General features: G+C 42.2%; 1 protein-coding gene across 1 annotated transcript in view; it reads left to right on the top strand.

The window, feature by feature from the left end:
* Positions 1 to 10,726: 10,726 nt before the first annotated feature.
* LOC115037457 (glutamate receptor ionotropic, kainate 2-like) overlaps positions 10,727 to 20,397 on the top strand; it is a 53,268-nt gene continuing 43,597 nt past the window's right edge. The window contains exon 1 of the mRNA XM_029496018.1: positions 10,727 to 10,850. Within this exon, the coding sequence (XP_029351878.1) occupies positions 10,727 to 10,850 (124 nt within the window). The remainder of the gene's footprint in view (positions 10,851 to 20,397) is intronic.

The raw sequence follows: 20,397 nt of genomic DNA, 5'->3' as shown, positions 1-20,397 counted from the left end.
GCCCCAAGTCCATGGTGACACTGTCTGACTGTGAAGGGGACGGAAGATGTTCCCAATCTTATCCCTTCAATTTTTGTCTGATGTTCCCTTCAATCATTTTTTTACAGCTTCTGATGAAAGAAATGTGGAGAAAAAGGTCTCTTTTTTTTTAACAGCAGATATTTTGACTCGTCATAGTTACAAAAGCATCAGTGGTGTAACTAATGACCTTAAAATGGGTATGCTCTATCCAAGTGCCCCGATGTGACGGTGAGCCAGCATGAATAACACCAGGACCCTGAAATTGAAAGCATCAACATGGAAATTGGGGTTAATTCAATTATTTACATCTCTGCTTTTCTGACTGTGAAATATCAAATTATCCTCTGCTTTATCAGTCTATCTTTTCTCTCTTGTGATTATGAAATCATTATCTTGTATGACTACTGTAGAAAACAAATCACCAACATTAAAAACACTGATAAACAGCAAATTTCATTTCTCATTAAGTTCCACTCTGCACAGTTTATTAGGACAGCACTAATGGGCTCACAGGCTTACATGAAGCTACGATTTGGTGTGAGTTATGCAGACATATGTCTTCTCAACAGATGGTGGGAAATGATACGACATGCAGACAGTAGGAGGTGCTGGGTAGCAGTACTGTTCAACAGCAATGCGGAAATGTGCAAAAGTCAGTGTAGATTTTTTACCACAAAAAAGAAAAGCAAAAAACTTGGCAACACCAACAAGCACAGATACAGTATAACTAAGTAGAAAGTATACTTGTGCTTTGTCTCTTCTTTTCCAGCCAACACTATCTCCTTTGCAGCAGCAGTGATAGATTTCATTGCAGGTCTAGTGTCCTTACAACCTTAGTCACTCCTGTCTGACCTAAATCCAGCCTCTGCCATGTTTCCCTCAAAGTCAAATGCCGCCTGATGTGAGCCTGCACCCACACAATCCCCTGCAAACCCTTGAATGTATACACATGCCAAGCCACAATCACGCACTCGCACACACAGCGTGTGAGGGGAGCGGGGAGATACAAGGTGATTCCTGCTGCACCTCAACACCATCAACGTTTCCTCAGGAGATGAACACTTGTGATAGGTGCTGGAAAGAGACTGCAGTGCATTGCACAGAATGTAAATTTTGGGGGGGGCGAAAGATTTCCTATATCTGTTTTGGGAAAACCTTTTTGGATATTTTGTGGAGGCTTTTACTGCACCATCTTTGTATATACATACATATATTTTTATATATATGTATACATGTCTGTAAGTAAGACTGTGTGGAAGAAATATAAAGAGACTGAGGAAAGGGAGGGAGGGAGGGAAGGAAAGAGGGGAGATATACTGGCTGCAATCTGCTAAACTTCTGCACTCTTCACTTTTTTTCATGATAAAACTGAAGAGGAGAAATGCTGCCAGTGGTGGTGAAGTAAAATGAAATCTGCACCACTGAAGTACAACAGAAGTGTTGAAGCTTCAGAGCATTATGGCGTTCCATTTTCTTCCATTAATCTCCCAATATTCCATGGCTGTGAAGGCCTATTTATAGACCAGAGGATGATTAAGTGGTGAGGCACTGTGCCACAAAGGGAACCAAGCTCATTTTCTTTTTCCCATCCTCTCTCTTCTTTACTCATGCTCTACCTACTTCTCTTCCTCTCTTTCTGTCCCTCCCTCTGCGTCTTTATATTCTTCCTCCCCATCTTCTCAGTCTCTCTCTCCCTCTCTTTCTCTCCATCTCCGTCTTTTTTTTTTTTTTTTTTTTAAGTATATACATAGGATCACATGCCCAAACTTCATTCACATAGTTTAGTTGTCAGTGGAATTATGTTAGACTCAAGGGGGTAAAGATAAGTCCCTCAATTTCATTTTTTTTCTATTAAGTGTTTGACAAAAGGGCTTATGGAAGTGCTAATTGTTATGAGGCTATACAGGGAAGATTGACAGCCTTAATAAGGGAGGATGAAGCCCCATCGAGCGTGTTTTCATCACTAAATCAAGGAAGATCAAGACTGAGGGGTGTCCATTAGTCATAAACAGAGGAGGAAAACACACACACAGATCCAACTTATACCTGCTATCACAAGATGTCCTTGAGTGGAAGTGGAGCACTGCACAAGAAGAAGGGTTAAGCTCATTTTCCCATGTAGAGACATGATTAATGGTGGAGAGGAGAGGAGAGGAGAAGAAAGGAAAGCAGAAGAGAGGACAGGAGAGAGGAGACAAGAGAAGAGGAGGCTTCCCTTGCAAAAGCTCAGGCCCGTCCTCATTTCATCACCTACTGAAAAGAGGGGGCATAAATGAAATTAAACTATTCCTAATGTCTCCTCTTTGATGCTCTATCTGGTGAGCCATATCCATATTTTTTCCTGGCTTTTGACAGCAGCTTTACATGGCTACATTCTCCTGCAGGGTGGATTTTGTTGAGGGCTAGCGGTCGATGCCAAGCACCTCTGTAACAAGTATTTGTCTATTAAAACCACTCGAAGGATTTGTGCAAGAGGGAGAAACAACAGAGAGTAATCTAAGATTTGAAATTCCACTATGCTCAAATGACTATTTGCCAGTGTGTCTGTGTGTATTTGTGAGTGGGATGTTCAGAAATTCTGAATACAGATGTGCACTTGTTACATGGTGTTGTTAGGTGTGCATGAACAAAAACAGATGTATGTCTTTCTGTCACTAACATCAATAGATACGAGATGAAAGTAGCTACATTTCTTGCAGTTGAACACATCCTGTATGTCTTTAAATCTATCACGGTTATATGATACCACATAACAGCCAGAAATTGTGTTTAAAGACAAATTTGTCACACTTTTTGGCATTTCTGTTTATATATAATATATTTCAGTCCCACTGCAGTCTTGGCAACCCATGAAAGCATTTGAGCTGTAGAAGGCACAGTCCATGTACCTTGAGTTATTTTTAATAAATCCCTAACCAGGCAATTTGATAATTTGCAAATCCATGCGTCAAATGCCATTTAATCTAAAGACACAAATTTATCACATTTATTATGGAATAAATTTGATTCATGCTGAATTACGGGCAAATGACTAGCTCAGCCTCCATCACTACAGTGTCTGGGTAGTGAAACACCAACTTTAAATCTCCCTTACCAAAGCAATATGAGCCTGAAAAGCTATTAGAGCATGACTCCTGAGAGATGAACAAGACAAAAGTGTTATGCCTGTACCTTTCCGGAAGGTGAGAACAATACCAGGCTATTTTCACTCTGAAAAGCCATATTAGTCGTGCCAGCTTTTGCCTGCCGGCAACTGCTTCGTGATAGCTGTCTGAGACATTTTGTTTCCAGTCACAGTAGCTGATCCCTTGATTGAAAACATTGAATGCTGAGAGGTTGTTATCCCTGTTTGGAGTTTCTGATCCTGGATGTTTGAGGCGACTGCTGGGTCCTCTCATCCCCACTAGCAACAGTTGATCCCTGGATCTTTGTGGAAAGAGAGTGGATTGCATTACTAAGATGGAAGTCTAAAAATGTTGGTGATGCCAGAACCCTTCACTGAGAGAAAAATGTCCAGGTGTGCAACAGCAAGTGAAGCAGGCTTTTTTAATTAAAAAGTCAAGCCCCTGTGTTTCCCTGCTATCACCTCCTGGGCATTAACATGGGCAGAGTTTTACGTAGCACTGCGACTTATGATGATGGCGTTTATATCTACAGGCGATTTCAGTCTCTTCTCAGCGTTTTGAAATTAGAGTTAGATCAAATGCTGATGAGTTATGGACATCAGCACCCATTAGCAAAGGCCTAGACATAAACAAATCACTCTTGGGTGTCCATTCTTTGTTCAGATTTCTGTCTTTCTCTGAAAGACCCTCCTATTAGTTTTCTTCGTGGGCTCCAAAGATGGAAATGTCTGTGCCGAGAGTTTATTGGCAGCTATCCTGTAACAGTTTGTGAAGCCTTGTGAACTCCTCTCTTGTTTTCCTGTCTCCTTCTCTGCAGGCAAGTTCTTGACACTGACTATTCCAATGGGGAAAGTCACTTTTAGGAAGCACTGCCAAGATCTCAATTTGAGGGCCAAACTATGTAGGCAGACTGATGCATCTGTCCACATTCTGTCTATTCCTTTATTCCAGACTTTCTCTGCGGCTTTCTCAGCCTCTCTCTGTCTCTATCTCTCTCATACACGTCCACATACACAAACACATGCACATGCACACGCACAGGGGGCTGTTTCTTCATCATTCACACTGAGAAATGCCCTGTAAGGATGTCCTTATCCTGCAAACCAGACTCTGCTGGATGCTCTGTAATAACAGCTCCAGCCGTCCACTATCCAATCAGCCTTGGTCTCCACTGTGTATATATATGTGCATTTTGTGTGAGTGTGTACGTGTGTGTGTGCACGTGTGTGTCTGTGAGGGTCTGTGTTTGTGAATATGTATGATTTGATCTGAAACCGCAAAGCACAGAAGGCATTTATTTTCCTGACAAGAACAAAGAAATAAACAACTCATACAAAATAAATAAAGGCAAAAAAGATTTATTTATTTATTTATTTGTGCTCACTTGTGTCTGATTGCATTTAGAGGTTATTCTTAGAAGATCTCAGTATTATATGCCTCTCTCATGCATAATGCTGTCGGTGCTGTGAATGGAAAACATTAAAAAATAAAATAAAGTTATTATTTTATCACGGACACATGGTGGGCGTATAGCAATGGACAGAAGCCCATTACAGTGAAGGAGAAGTTTCAGAATATTTTATGAACATTTTTACTTTTTTACACTAGGAAACTAGGTCAAATTTGCCATCCTTTGGAATTGCTATAAATCCATGCTGACTACTAGGCATTTCCTTTACAGTGGCATTTCAAACATGACATAATAGATGCTGTACAAATGGTGACAGATGTTATAATAGTAACACCACCGGTCATCGTTTGTAAATGTCTGTCAGTCTGTCGGCTTTTATTTGGAATTTGTGTGTAAATGGATATGGGTCCTCTAGGAATATGAAGCATTATGCTTTACTGCCTTGTTCATTCTTGTCTGAAATTATGATGCTATCTTTCATTAAAACTAATTAAAAATTAGGGATCCAGAAAGTGAAAGAGATTTAATTTAAGATATATAACGTGAGTAAAATCTGATCAAGGATCCAATTTAAAGGTCCCACAAACCTGTGGTCTCTGCACACAGGTGTTCCCCTTGCTTCGCATGATTACACCTCATCCCCGTGCCATGAGGACATGTAAAGAATGTGCCTGACACTTTTATTGGTTTGTGAGACTTGGTGAGCTCCTGGAAATTTCATCATAGCTCCACCTATCTTCAGCATGAGCAGAGGTTTAATCAGACAGAATAAGTGAAAACCTATGTGGGCATACAAGGGTTTCAATCAACGTTGAACAGACCTTTTGACTTACCCATGGTAGAAAAAGCACTGAGGGGAACTAATAGCATTAACAGTGGTTCAATTACATCAAATGTCTTAGCAAGATATGATGGTGAACCAGCATGTGCACTAGCAGGGAGCTGAAGCTGTTGGAATAAATGGAATGCAGTTCTTATTGATTATAAATATGCTTCTCCTGCTGTGACTTGACAAAATGTCTGCTGTGAAAAGGAGCCATTTAGTATCATTACAGGCCTAAACTACAAGTATCCAAGGGGGCTTAAGGTTCACAATTGTGAAGGTAATCGTCGCTACTGATTTTGATTATTATGATTCATTGCAGTACAGATGCACTAACATGACCAGATTATACCACAATAAAGATGCTCTTTGACACAGAAGACTGATTGAATTTCCAAATGTATAAAATGCAATCCAATGTAGGAGTCGAATAGAGAACAATTCAAATGGGCTATTAGAAAAACAAATGATGCTGCAAGGTCATCCGAAACCCAAAATGAGATCATTATTGCAATCAAATCATTTGCTGCATCACCTCCTTTGACCACTAAAGACACAGTGTGGCTGTAAGATGGACGTTGTGGTGTAAAAGTTATTCAACCTTTAAATAGCCGAATGCTTGTTTAATTTTTCAGGATCACAATTCTTGGCGCTTGTCGACAGAATTTGTGTCGTTTCATCTGAGTAAAACAAAAGCTACATTCAATGATTTTGCAGCATTCCCTTTTTCGTAGAGACCGGCGAGGTGGTGACGCTCGCTCCGCCTACCTGCACTCTGATTGGCCAGCCTCTCTGATAGCCAATCAGTGAACAGCATCCGTCTTCTGTTACGTCCATGCAAAACGTCACAGCACGCAGTGATACACCTGAGTGAGCCAACGTCGGTCGGTGTTTTCGGTAAGAAGCTTTTAATTCGACAAATACAACGGCTGGTTCATGCATAGTTCGACAGGAGCGTTTCTTAGAACATGCTAACGCTTTAGAAAACCGACAAATAGCCATTTCACGATAGATAATTCTTAGTTAGCTGGCTCTGCATTTTATCCAAACCTACAGATTTTTCCAGGTCGTTTATTCTGTGACTAATTGCGAAGTGTGATTGTATAACTTTTGTCGCGTTTTTAACTTACATGAAGTTGCATGTGGGATGTTAGTTAGCCTGCAAATGTTTACGTTTTCCTTCTAAACATAACAGCAAGACTTTTTTTTTTTAACTTATTGAGCGTCATAGCATGGCTATTCCGCCAGTGATGTCATAATAATGCGCCTCGGTGCCGCCATGATAATTGCTGATGCGGTCACAGATAAGATGATAAGACACAATTGAAGTGGCTGAATTTCCCACAGTGCTCCACCGTCATTGAACCGGAGACTTTTTGGAGGATAGTAGTTACAGATTGCTGTCACATTACAAAGTCAGAGTGCTGCACCAGAAGTAAATCTGCCTGACTGCAGTTGCTGGAGGTGGTGGTTGTGGCGGGGGGGCTTAGTGGGCATTCGTCAGCACTAACTGGAAGTGACAGTGTGCAGAGAGGTCCTAATTACTGTTTCACTTGACTAATTGTCGTCTCTGAAGAATGTATTCCACCATAGGTCTCAGGGATCTCATTGATAGCACTGCTCAATTCATACAAGATACAAGCCAGTGCTGACTTCGGTGTGTTGGTATGTTCAAAGGCACTGCTGAGGCAACGCAATAAGTGGGAAATGTAAATATACTAAACTCAGAAGCGCCATGATTGCAGTGCTCAATTTCAAGCCCTTGCTATGGTGCAATTTCGAGGACAAATGTGGGAAGATGGACAGAAAATGGTTTATGTTTTGCATGTTTGTGGTAAATGTGAAAGTGTCTTTTTTTTTTTTTGTAGTGGCCCCTTTTCGACTTGCCAAAGTAACACCTCCTTAGTCGTAGTTATTCTGACACAATAGGTAGATGAAACGAAACCGTTGTTGGCTTTCTGAAGTCAACCATGTTAAAATAAACTTGTCGCATTCAGAACATTGTTGTAGAGATGAGCCTTTGGTCCAGGGTGACTGAAGTGAATGAATGTCTTCTTTTTCAGGGTCTTACCATTCAAAAGGCATCAGCTTCTCGTTTCCATGGTTTCCTTCTCTGTGCCAATGCTATCTTTCCACTCGTCTGCCAATGTGAGAGAGCGAGCAAGAGAGAGAGAGAGAGAGAGAGAGAGAGAGAGAGAGAGAGAGAGAGAGAGAATGACAGAAGGCTTTTTGCAGTGGTTATCTCTCTTTTGCATAAAGTCCCCTTTGCATTACGCAGTGCATGAATGGCATCTGAATAAACACCAACCAGCTCATATGGAAGCCTTCATGGGTTACAAGCGAGTGGGTGTGTATAAACTCATCTAATTTGAGGTCTCCTTCAAAAAACGACATGGTTTGATCATGGATTTAAAAAAAAAAAGAGAGCGAGAAAGAGAGTACATCTCCCAAATGGCACAGGGGTATTTTCCCCATTCGCCACAACAAGCCAAAGGAGCAGGAGTCACTTTAACATCATAATGAGCCAATTTGCCATACTCATCGCCTCCTGTTTTCTAACTGGTTTGCACGCCCATTACCTCACCCTGACTGGCCTTTTTTGGATGGGAAAAGTTTGTGAAACAGTACCTTGTAATTGGCAATCAAGATATTGATGCACATAATCACAAACTGGGCCTAATTTCAAAGTGAATGCCTAGGCTCAGACATGGAATATTATTTAGATTTATATTGGAAAGTCAAGTCAAAATCATTTGTGGCAGCCTTAATTTTGTTTAGCTAATTCAATTTTGAGTGCATTGGGTGTTGGGGCAACATGGTGCAGTATCTCAGTGCTGAGCCAGAGGGCGCTGTGCCTGAAAGAGGGAAAGCAGCGTGCATGCGACTTAATGCTTTCTCCCCGAGCTCAATAAGCATTCCTTTCATGCTGTGTGAAGCTCTGCTGACTTCTACGGAAACCCTGAATTTCTCCATAATTATGTTAATGGTCCAGATGGTAGCATGATGAGTGCCATTCTCTTTGATATTCTCGCTCTGCAGAGGGCTGCTGTGCAGACCCACGCACACTGACACACGTTCAAAGTCAACGTTCACACCACCTACTTGATCCCGTGTGATTGGGTCTCCCTTTAGCTCATACAAGCGCCCTCCTCATCATCGATTGCATTAGCTTTTATTTGTGAAGGGGATTTTGACAGATCCGCTCGTGCATAAAGTGAGCAGCACTCCAACCAAAAGATAGGTAGGTGTGTTAGTGGCGTCTGCTTTTTCACACATTTACCTGTAATTTCACTTTTCTGCAGTCTAACGATACATAACATAGGCATGATTAGAGGAGAAAAGATATTATTCTGGGCGATAAGGTCATGAATTTTAAATGCAATAACTTACGTGACTTTATTTTTCCTGTACTACGGCAGTACACGGACACACACAGACACACACACACACATAGGCCAGCCATTCACACTTGAGTCACACAGTGATGACAGTGTTCATCCAAGATCTAGATGCTGGTGGCGCCGATCAAAGAGCCCCTTTCATATCCCCGTCTGGATTACATGGCCCTGTACCTGCTGCTCCAGTTGATGCTCTGGCCCATGAGGAGCTTGCAGTGGAGGCTGACTTTGATAAGGTGCATGTATGGAGTTCAATCAATAGCATGTAGGCCCATGCAAGGACTGCAGATAGCCATCTCCACTCATTTGAGCGCGACAATCTGATAGAAATGCGATAGGTCTTCTTACAATCTGCAGAGATATTTTGCGCGTCTTTCAGCGTGAAATTTAACCAGCAGTGGAGCAATCGCCTGAATGCTACACACACGTACACGGTCTCTCTCTCTCTCACACACACACACACACACACACACACACACACACACCTTCGCATCGAAAGATGGCTCACACTCGAGAATAGTCAGTTGCTGGAAGGCTTTCAAGTCTAAAGTGGAGTTATTTGCATAGGTTAAATATTCGTGCCTTTCAGCAGCTTCTGTCAATATGGCCTAACGGATTTGCTGTTCTGCCAATTTTAATTCCTTTCATCCCACTCCTCCCACATTTCTGGAATGATGGTGTAAATTGTTGAAAGGTTGTGGCCTGAAATCTTTTTTTTTTTTTAAGACTCCGTAAGGAAAGTTATGAATGACACACACCAAAAAAACCCCAACAAAACAACATAGGGCTTTAATGTAGTACTTGGGTTTGACTGATGGAGAAAAAATTACTGCAATGATGTAAGCCTATACATTAGTTGTTTGCAGAGGTTGGTCGGCTGTGTGTAGTTATTTCAGTTGCTTCGGCTTGTGGTTTTGCTGGTGGAGATGATCTCAGAACTGACACAACAAAGAACAAATGGAAGCACTACAGTGTGGCTCAAAATAGTGCTCGGCATTGATCTGATCGAATCTAATCAATCATGCAATCACTTTATCTTCATCTTTTCAGCTTTACCTCTGTCTGATGCTTTTCTGTTGAGTCTGCCGGTAGCCGACGGCTGTTTGGACTCCGGGCTCTCCCCCGAAGTTGTTGCCGGGAGCACTCACATATTTACGGATACAACTTCAAATGCAATGCTTTTGGAGCTTTCGGAGCCGGATTAGTTTGCATGATAAAGGTAGCAGCTTATGAAATAAAGTTTCCGGCGCCCCCCACCGCCACACACACACACATACACACACACCATTTTCACCCCATTTTGTCTCTCTCCCTCTCCCTCCCTCTCTCTCTATTCCACGCCTCCCTCTTTTCCCTTTTCACCTCTTCCTCTATTTCTACCTATACCCCCCACCTTCACTACCCCCATCCCCATCTTTCTCTTTCCCCGGCTCTCCATATCTCCGTCTCTCTCTGGTGCGCGTTCACAACACTAACCTTGGCTCGACGTCAGAGCCTGTGCAGCAGTGCAGTATAATGGGAGCGCAAGCAACCCAGAGCGCCTCATAGGGGGCTGCATATCGCTGCTGTATCCTCTGCTTGGCGCTCTCTAGCTCTTCTCCAAAACCCCCTCTCTCCTGTACATCACCTACATAGCCCATGCTCGGGCTGCCCCCCCTCCTCCCTACTGGATCTGTACCCTTCGACATGGACGTCCCGCCGTCCCTCGACCCGGAGGATTGTTGTTTTTTGGCGCAGTGAAGGAGAAGGAGAAGAAGGGAAGGGAATCATGCCGGGACTGCTAATGGATGTAGGGAAAGCGCAAGTGACCATGCCGTGATCTTGCGCATCCAGGGCCGCCGTCACCCTGCCTTGCCCAACGACCGTAGAAGAATTACGGGGGGAATCGAACCCGCGCACCGAGGGGATTAAACCACTGTGCTTTTTTTTTTCTTTTTTTAAGAACAACATGAAGATTACCTCCCATCATCTGATGATAACCAGTCTCGTTTTCAGGTCCAACCTCAGGCTGATCCCGCTTCTGCTGCTGTTTTTTGGTTACACTCGCGGGATGCCACACGTTTTAAGATTTGGTAAGATTCCGCTTATTTCTAACACGATGTGATCTGTGGCGATGTGCAGTCCCTCGGACTGTTCCTGTTACAGTCCACAGTGACACGACATTGGCGGTATTAAAAAGCTTATGGATCGAGCCGATCGTGTCCTACTCTTGCCTTTTCTTGTGTAGTTGGCGAAAGAATTTCACACACACTCTAAAATCGCTTTTGTTGACCAACACTTTACAGTTACACACTCATAACATTTGATTTGACGTTTTTTTTTTTGACGTATTTATCGCACCATAAAGATTGAATTCTGTTGTCACACAAATGTTTAAGCCGGTGCTACAGTAACTTTTGGCAAAGAAAATCAACTGTAGCTAACTCGTAGGCGAAGGCGTATTCCTATGCAAGAGTTCACGCATATGAGCAGCTGATGAAACTGAATGGAGGAAGAAAAAAAGCGTCACTGCTGGACATCTCTTCATCAGGATCATCAGAGCAGTCCACGGCCTTTTAAACTGCTGACACCCACAGCATGTCCTCTGCAGTAAATGTTTGCATGTAAACATTACTCCCCTGAGTGCGGATCAATCGCTTTGATCCATCACAAGTATCGATCGATACCCGGCCGGTACTTTTTTATCCCTAATCCCATTCACCTGCTCTCCGGCATGGATCCCCCAGCTTCGCTTATTTATACAGTCATTGACATTGACTAAACAGATAGTTCCGGATTTGAAGTGGTGATCGGCTGAGTCATGTTGAAAGCCAAATGTGACTGGAGAACTATTAAATGGTCCAACAGAAAATCATCACTCACGGTGATAAGTAGCCTAAAGTTGATTAGCCACTTCTTCTCAAGAAGTGGGCGACGGAATATCGCTTGGCGGAAGAGCTGTATAATTAATTCTGATGGCTCTTCAACAGTTGTCACCACAGCGCATTGTTGCTGATTCACAGCTCTAAAAACAGAGCTATTAATGTCTGTACGTCTGACCTAGAAATCACTAAGTCGGCCTCCTGTGGTTTTCATCTGTTGCTCAATCAGACCCGTCTCAGGGTGGCTGCGTTGTTGCCGCTCTTTGTTGCGTGTGCAGAGAAGCATCTTGGAGTGACAGGGCAAGGGTCCCCCCCCCACTCCCCTCCCCCAACCCCCGCCCCCCCCCTCCTCCCAATTCTTTTGGCAGCGGATGTCATCAAGTGTTGACAACGCATCCTTATACAGTCCCCCCCATTTCCCCCTGAGGGTCCTATTTAAGAGTCAGGCCGCGTCCGCAAGACCCGCCGCTATGGCAACGGGGATGTGCTTTTCTTCCTGCTGCATCCTCCTCAGCCCGATCAGAGATTTCCCGTCTCACACGTTGTCTGACAGACGCCGGGCATCTATTCAGTAATCCTTGAGGGAGGGCGACGTCCCTACGTGACACCAAAGTTTCCAAGCGGGCAAATAATAACTAAATTCCTGCGAGATTGATGAAATATTTACACGCCCATTACGATATGAAAGAGTGATGTCTGGCCATGGACGTCACACTGAAATGTATACCTGTTAATTATAGTGTTTGAATAATGACCAGATTGTCCTCAGCAGGCTTAGGGGTCGGATTTACGCGGTAAACGTGAGATAAGAGGCGTTTCTTCGCCGTGTGCTCCGGCGGCAGCCGAGAATCAAAGTGACAAAAAGAGCGAGAGAAGAAAAATAAAAAGCCCGGCGTCTGTCCGTGGTCCTGAAGCGGAGACTAATCCACTTGTTCAGAACCACGGACAGCGACATGGTTTCTCGGCCGAACGTGCCTGTTGCTGAGCTGAAGAACTGCGGTGTTGTCGAAAAAGCTTTATTTTGAAGGTTTTTGTGTTGCCTTATCCCCTGTCAGTCAAAGCGGTATCCACTTCATATCTCCCCTTTGTAAGATTGCTCCATCTCGTGTAGTGTAATTCATTCTCCTTAGAAAAGATGACATACTTATCTGTCTGCGCTCTGTGCTTGTAAAAGGGACTGACTTTCTAAAAGAGGAAGATAGAATGATTTCTATCAAGGAAGTAAGATGCAGCTGTGTCTGTGTGCATAAGTGCACGTGTTTTTGAGACAGACAGAAGAAAAGCAAAATTGCCCCAAGAGACACTGGACCCCATTGGTCATTCCCTCTGGTGCATTTCCTGTCCTCCAGGATGTGCTTGTTCAGCAGATAATCCCAGCTGCTCCTGCAAGAAGCTGGCTAAATGAGGAGGTCAGCTCCCCTGGGTCTGTCTGTTCCCTTCCTGCCCCACTTCCATTCTGCCCAGACAAGCGGCTCACATTGTACAACCGCTGTTCTCCTGTCAGACTGAGACCTTTACATGAACACACAAGCACACTGTAACACCAAAGCATAGTCAGCCCTTTGTATTCACGACATCGGTCTACCCATGTAAAGCGATAAGTGTCAGAGAGAAAAGAAAAAAAAAACAAAACAAAAAGCAACCGGAGTTTGGGCCATCAGCTGCCAGCAAGCTTGGTGAGCTACGTCTCAGACTGAATTGAATTATTGTGCTCAGTGTTGGCTCTTTTATAAATCGTACAGATAATTCATTTCTCAGGTACAGAAATGGAACTCCTTACAAGGTGTAATAAAATACATGTGGGAGAAGACCCTCTTTTCATAACTAGTTTCCTCTTACCTCTTGAGAGTGTTAAATGAGACTTTGTACCTAAAGGTCTCAGAGAGCCAGAATGAAGTAGGCAATATTTCAGATGCATTATATATTTTCTTTCCTCTTCCATCTTTAAAATGTAGGTTGGAGAAAAGGCCGTAAAATGTCCATCATTAACATGACATGAAAGCTTGGTTTTCTGGCATAATTTGCAAGTGCATCCTTGCTCCTCTACATTTTTAGGGATGCTTTAATGTCAGAAAAGACTGTTTTAAAAAAAAAAATCAAATTTTCTTGTTTTATGTATGAAAATTTTGTGTAATAGCAATATTCTGTTCAAGTCAAAGTTCCATCTTCTCAATGGCCAAAGCGATATGAAAGCCTATAACATCACTTGACAGCTGACTGGTGGACTCAAATTAAAAGAGCTCATTTGACTGTCTTCCGCAGAAATATTGCTGTTTGCACATGATCCGTTTTAGCTCTCCTCACAAACAAGCATTCAGTTATTCAAGCAATGAGTCATCACATCTGCCATTTCATTAAAGCTGATTGAGTTCTACTTAAAGACGCATGTCTTATTCACAAATAAAGAAATTAAAAGGAGCAAAAATCAGTGATTAAATTGTTAGCGCAGAGTGTTTTATTTGTGATGTCCATGGTTGGTCTGCGGCGATGAGGTTGAGTGATAACATTATCAGTGCCATCTTCAAGGAACATTGGCAGTGGCTGTACGTCCCCCAGGCTGTCAACTGCTGCTGAAAGCATTGTTGACTCAGAGACGCTCATTTTGTTTGTTTATATCCTGCTTATGTTTATATTTTCCCAATTCATCCATGGCTAGGAATATTATGTCTAAAGCATAGCATTGTTTTTCATTTTGGAAAAGAGATCAAGTCATTTTTTTCTGTCCTCTGGCAAAAGACACAATCCCCTCTGGTGGAGGCTAAGTTTATCTAGCTACTGCCACAATACAGTGCCAGGATAGAGGTCTTTTATTGCGTTTCTAATATTTAATACTCTTCTTATCCCCTCAACTATTGTGGTGAAATTTCAAGGTTGTCCAGAACAAGCAAGGGTAGAGGGAGCAAATTCAAGGGGAGTTCGTTGTTAATTGACTTTATTTGCTTTTGCTCTTCTCCAGTCTGAATTATCAGCATGCTTGAGTTTAGCTTGGGTTTGCAGGAATTATGGATAACACCCTGTGCCCTGGCCCACTGCCAGCGTGTTCACAGCAAACACATTTAAATAGGCACAAAGCTGCTTAAAATATTCATGTGTCACTTGGCCCCGCCAAAGCTTATAGAAATATGAAACTATCTCTTCTCTGCTGGCAAATGATTTCCATGGTTTAAAAATACCCACCGTGGGTTTCAAGAACAAAGAGGAGATCTGTCGTACATTAGCATGCAGCACCACACATAGGCTTGAAGCTGGGAAATATCTAGATGGATTTCTAAAACATGTTTACAGTCCTGACTCTTTGAAGGTCTTGCTGTCATGCCTCACTTACAAAAGGCTCAATGGTGATTAATTCAGGGTACAGATTTCTTGGCATTTGGAAATGGAAAATATCTGTGAGGTATGAAATTAGTTTTCCTGTTGTGTTTAGAATCAAGTCAGTTTTTTTTTTTTTTTGTTTTGAGACTTACCAGCAACATTCGAAAAGATTATTTACATCGGAGGAGGCTTCAGACGATTGACTTTGATTGCAGTAAAACCAGTGCCTCCTCTGACATATGGTCTATTTTTTTTTTTTTTTTTTTGCAACTCATGTAGAACACGTCTGTCCACAGTCTTTTGAAAGCTTGCATTCTGAATTGACTTTCATTAATCACAACCTATAAGTCTCTGTCATTGTCACTCAGGGATTTCACTGGGTTTCAGATGGGTTAGGGGTTATGTGTGCAATTGTTCTGTGAAACTGTCCCTTGAAAAGCCCCATGCAACGTGTCTGGTTGTCTGGCTCAGAACTGACTGGAGGTCAGAGTTCACCAGCTCCCCAAGGAATAGATAAATAAATATATAAATAAATACATATATATATATATATATATATATAAATTCTTTGTATGTATTTTTTCCTCCCATCTTCAAAAACCATTGCCGTCCTTCTCACAATCCCACCAAGGGAGATTGAAGAAAATTTGAAGTCACTGAGCAGTGCAAGAAAAACAAGTGTGTTTGTTAGAGAGCGAGGGGGGAAGGGAGGAGGTCTGCTTGAGGTGTGACTGAGAAGAAAAACAGTGAGTGTTGAAGCCAGCAGATACAGAGTAAAGATAGATTAGTTTGCCTCAGAGCAGTCCACTCTCAGCCCACTCTCAGTTGTGGTCTTTTATTACTGTTTTTGTGATGGCTTCTGTGAAGAGAGTTAGGACAGTTGAGTATGCTGTGGAAATGTAGTGGGAGTCCAGGAGTCATGCACTGCAGCTCTGAATAAATGTCAGTGGTATAGTATTAGCTGGCTGAAAATTTGCCTGAGCCTATATATTTGCATGAAATAACTCCTGGAGGAGAAATGGCATAAAAACCAAAAACATTAATAACACAAATATGTGTTAAGTTCCCTGGGGAGCTAAACTGAAAATATGTATTTTTATTAGCCTCTAATGAATTTATCTATAAGATTAGTATTAGCATTTGACCGTCTCCACTGCCACTAGACTGTAAGATGGTGGGGAATCAATAAAAAATCAATATGTTTGTATTGCTAAGAGGAATCATGAAAAAAAGAGGAAACTGGCAGCAAAGCAAGTTACCAGTGCCAAATCCCAGATGCCCCAGTCTGTGTGTATCTATCACAGGTTACCATCTGTGAGAATGCAAACACATACACAAAAGAAAAACAACAAATGTGTACTATAAGATGGATGTGTGGGAGTAGATTAATCATGCGCGTCGCTGTGAATTAATGACGACTTAAAACAGCCACAGGCTGCAGTGACTTCTTTAGGATGTGCTTTTTAGATGTTATCACATTTCTTGTTTCTCCTTTCGATTTGTCTGTCACGTTCCAAACTCGGCCGTACGTGTTCAATTACTCTCGGCGTGATATATGTATGTTGTTAACTGTGCTGTGCTTTAAGTGGTTTGAAAAATCGACCTTCTGCTTGCTGCAGTGTTGCGCTGTGCTCATTGCTTATATGTGGGAGGAACATGGAAGACCTTTAACTTCATAGGAGCTGAACTATGGTAATTAACTGATTGCTTAATAGGGGAAAACAAACCTGGTTTGTCATTGGTTTATTATGAAACCTAGCAATAGTGTTGATGGGACCTAGAGTAAATGTTTATTGGGTATTTTAATTTGCTGGAGAGCCACTGATTGCCTTTTGTTGACTGTGTTTTTTACAAAAGGGCACTGTTGTAAATATGCATTCATAATATGAGGCGTGTATTTATGTATATAGTGTGTGTGTGTGTGTGTGTGTGTGTGTGTGTGTGTGTGTATACACACATATATTCTGTAAACTGAGGCAATTACATATGAATTCCAAGCACGCAGACCAGGTAAACATACTTGAAGGCACATACACTGTAAATGAAAACGTTGACGGCCAAACTACATGGGCTTCAAAAGTCAATCGATTACAGAAAGCCCTCCGGCTGTGTTGGCCATGATGTGGAGCAGCGATCAGGTGAGGATATGGTGATTCACCTTTCCATGCCAGTTGAATAAAGGAGTTAGAGGAGGAAGGGAGCAACGGGCTCAAATAGAGGTAGAATTCAGACTCTCATTGAAAGCATAACCGGTCGTATGTAAAAAAAAAAAAAAAAAAAAATGTTTCTCCGTTTGAACCAAGGACACTTGGGGAAATGGGCTCTGGGGGAGGATGTATTAAGACAGGATTACTTAAAAATCATGTTCTTTGAATCAGCATGACACTCACATTTTCCAGGATCCATCAGGGCTGTGCAAAACGTCTCCTGCACTCTTGCATTTCATTTTTCTGTTTTTCTCTCTTTTCTCTCAAAGGTCTTTTTTTGAGGATTTATGTAGCATCCCTCTAATCAGCCTTCCAATCTTTTTGTTTTTAAGGTGTTTGCAGATGAAAAGGAGAAAGGAAAGGGTTGGAGAGAAGCTAGTACATTGGCATTCATTTAACGCATAAAGATATCAGAGGCAACCTGCAATTGGTTAAAGAAATTAAAAGCTCTATTTCCAAACAGGGGAACATTCAACAGCACTTAAACTGCTCAAACCTGCATCTCTGGGCTGCAGAAACCTTCGTTAGGGTTCTGTTGTTAGTCGCCCACACTCAGAGCGACACACTTTCACCATTTGTTTGATATGACCCAGCAATCCTCCCCTTATCCACACACACAAAGCATTACAGCGGACTGGAACAGACTAAGATTGATTTCCCATCTCTCACAATCTGTTTTAAGAATTTTGAGGAGGCATAATGAAGCCAATCGCCTCCGTTTCCCTTGCACAGCTTCTGATGAGATATACCCACACCCAGCCAGTGCTTTTTGAACATGACAAAAGACTCTGCATTTCCTACTCAACAGGGTGTGAATGAATGTGAGAAATGGTGAAATAAACAGTCGACTGCAGATCAGGAAAAAAGATTAAAGCAAGCCTCTTTATTTTCCATCAGTTTCCACTCTTTTGTATTTTTAAAAAAATCTTAGATTTTTTATTTTTTATTTTTTATTTTTTTGTAGAGAAATTATTTTATGCGTTAAAGGACTTCATTATTCAGTTTAGAAAAATCATTGTACCTCTGGCTATTTTCCTCGCTAAAGTCGGCGTGCAGGTCTTTCTCCGTTTCTTTCTCCCTTTGCTGCCCTGCAATTGCCTGTATGTGTTTGCAGAACAAGCAGGAAAAATTGACACACCTTTGCAGCAAAGAGAAGCATATTGACTTGTACCTGTAGCTCTGATTATCAGCTCGCTTGTGTACAGCAGTGGCTTATGGGAGGCTGATGAACCCAAACCAGGAGTTGACATTTTCCTGCCCTGTGGCTGAGGGAGAGGGTGTTGTTGGGGGCGGTGGATGCAGGTGTCCGTTCAGGTCTAATGGGCCATCCATTCAGTCGTTTAATTGAGTGTCTTTTATCTGCCTCCAGTGACCTCTTTTATTCTCCTTTTCTCCCTCTTCGTTTCATTCGCTCATCTGTTGTCTTTTTTTTTTCATGCCCCACCCCGCCTCTTCCTTTTCTTCCCTTCCTCTCCGCCACTCCCGCCTTTCCTCCCTCTCCACACGCTCCTCTTTTTGGTTGCACATCCGTCTGCCATCTGTGTAAATACCTACAGCTTACAGCGACTTTAGACATCATGCCCATCACCTGTTGTTTTCTAAACACATCTGACGGGCTTTGAGCAGGCAGTGTGGTGGCGAGGTGCACTTTCAGCATCAAATCAATACCCAGAATTCAGAAAATAGAGGGAAAATAGAGTTTTCTGCCCATCTCCTTTCCCCTCTCCATTTCCCCCCACCATCTTTGTCCTTCTCTGTCCTTCGTCTCTCTTTCGTCTTTGTCTCCCTTTGGCTCTCAGCTTGTCTCCCGAACCTTCCCCTCTACTTTGTTCTCTCTCCCTATAATCAAGCCTTACTTCCCCTATTTCCGTGGTCTCAGTGTCCAAGCACACAAAGGCACGAATCCTCATTTGACATACACATTCCAAGCCTCCATTTCTTATTATACCTTGAATTTCAAAGCAGACACTATCCTTTCAGCTTCAGATTCCCATTGAACTTCCCCAGGCCTGAAATAGAACACTCCTGCTATACCCAAGCAACACACAACGTGCTTTACAACATGTAAAAGAAGTGGAAGGATCTTTACAATAGCCATTGTCTTTAGGCTTAAAACCGCTTCTGTATATCCTCTGTATTCTGTTCATGGCAGAAATTTTCATAATGAGACTGTATAGGCACCATATAGATACTGTAGTGAAATAGTTGTATTTTTAATGCCATTCAAACCACCAGAAAATGGCTCCGCTATAGTTATTTCAATAAAACGGTTTTTGTAAAAGCCTTATGGCCAGATTTAATGTATATATTTAGAAATTCTTCATAAATCTTTTTTGCATATTTAAGTCAGGATTTCCTCTCTTCAGTATCATTTCCTACTTGAAGATTAAAAATCATTATAATCAGATTAACAAAATCCTGCAGTAGTATCTCTATCAGTCTTTCTCTCTTCATCACCCTGAGAAAAAGGGGGGGAAAAAACAGCTGTGAGCATTAAAGAGCTGCCTTCTGAATTAATTCTTGACCTTTGGCTCTGACAGGAGATAACATCTGCCCTTCTACAAGAAAGAAAGTCTAATTTTACAGCCATTTTGTCCAAACTTACAATGGGGAGAGTGTAATACAGGGCCATTTTGATGAGCAGGAGAATGGTGAGAATTAGAATGAGAGCAGAGGAGCAAGTAAAGAGGTCTCATATAATTTGCTGTGACCTAATTGCAACATTATAAATTGAACTTCTTTTTAGCTCTGCACCAAGGCTGGCTGCAGATGATGTATCGTAACAGCATGTGAGAGACTGAAGTTTTATCCTGCTCTTGCTTTTTTTTGGATGAGAGTGGTGGTTTCATGAAATGTAAATGTTGGGAGATGGCATGCTTGTGAGATGAAAGTCTTAGCATCCCACCTTTTGGCAAGTCGGATGAGAAATCCCACTGCTTAACTTTTATAGAGTTTGTTTTAAGACTTGAAGATTACTGTTAGTGAAGTTCTCAGCAATGTTTATTTTGGTGAGCGATACAACCAGAGGGCTGGAGTGTCCAGGGACACTGGAGACACCCAGTCCATCCTGCCTCACGCTTCTTAGCTGCAATGCTATAGATGGTTTAAAAAAAAAAAAAAAAAAAGACAGTAAAAGGGTTTTTATCACAATGGGGAAAGTGATTATAAAGCAGAGATGCACATGCACAGCCACAGTGTTCTCAAGGCTGGACTCCTGCCTCTCTTAGCCTGCAGTGGAT

The sequence above is a fragment of the Echeneis naucrates genome, chromosome 24, assembly GCF_900963305.1.
Source record: "Echeneis naucrates chromosome 24, fEcheNa1.1, whole genome shotgun sequence".
Lineage (NCBI taxonomy): Eukaryota > Metazoa > Chordata > Actinopteri > Carangiformes > Echeneidae > Echeneis > Echeneis naucrates.
This window is presented reverse-complemented; position numbering and strand designations above follow the sequence as displayed.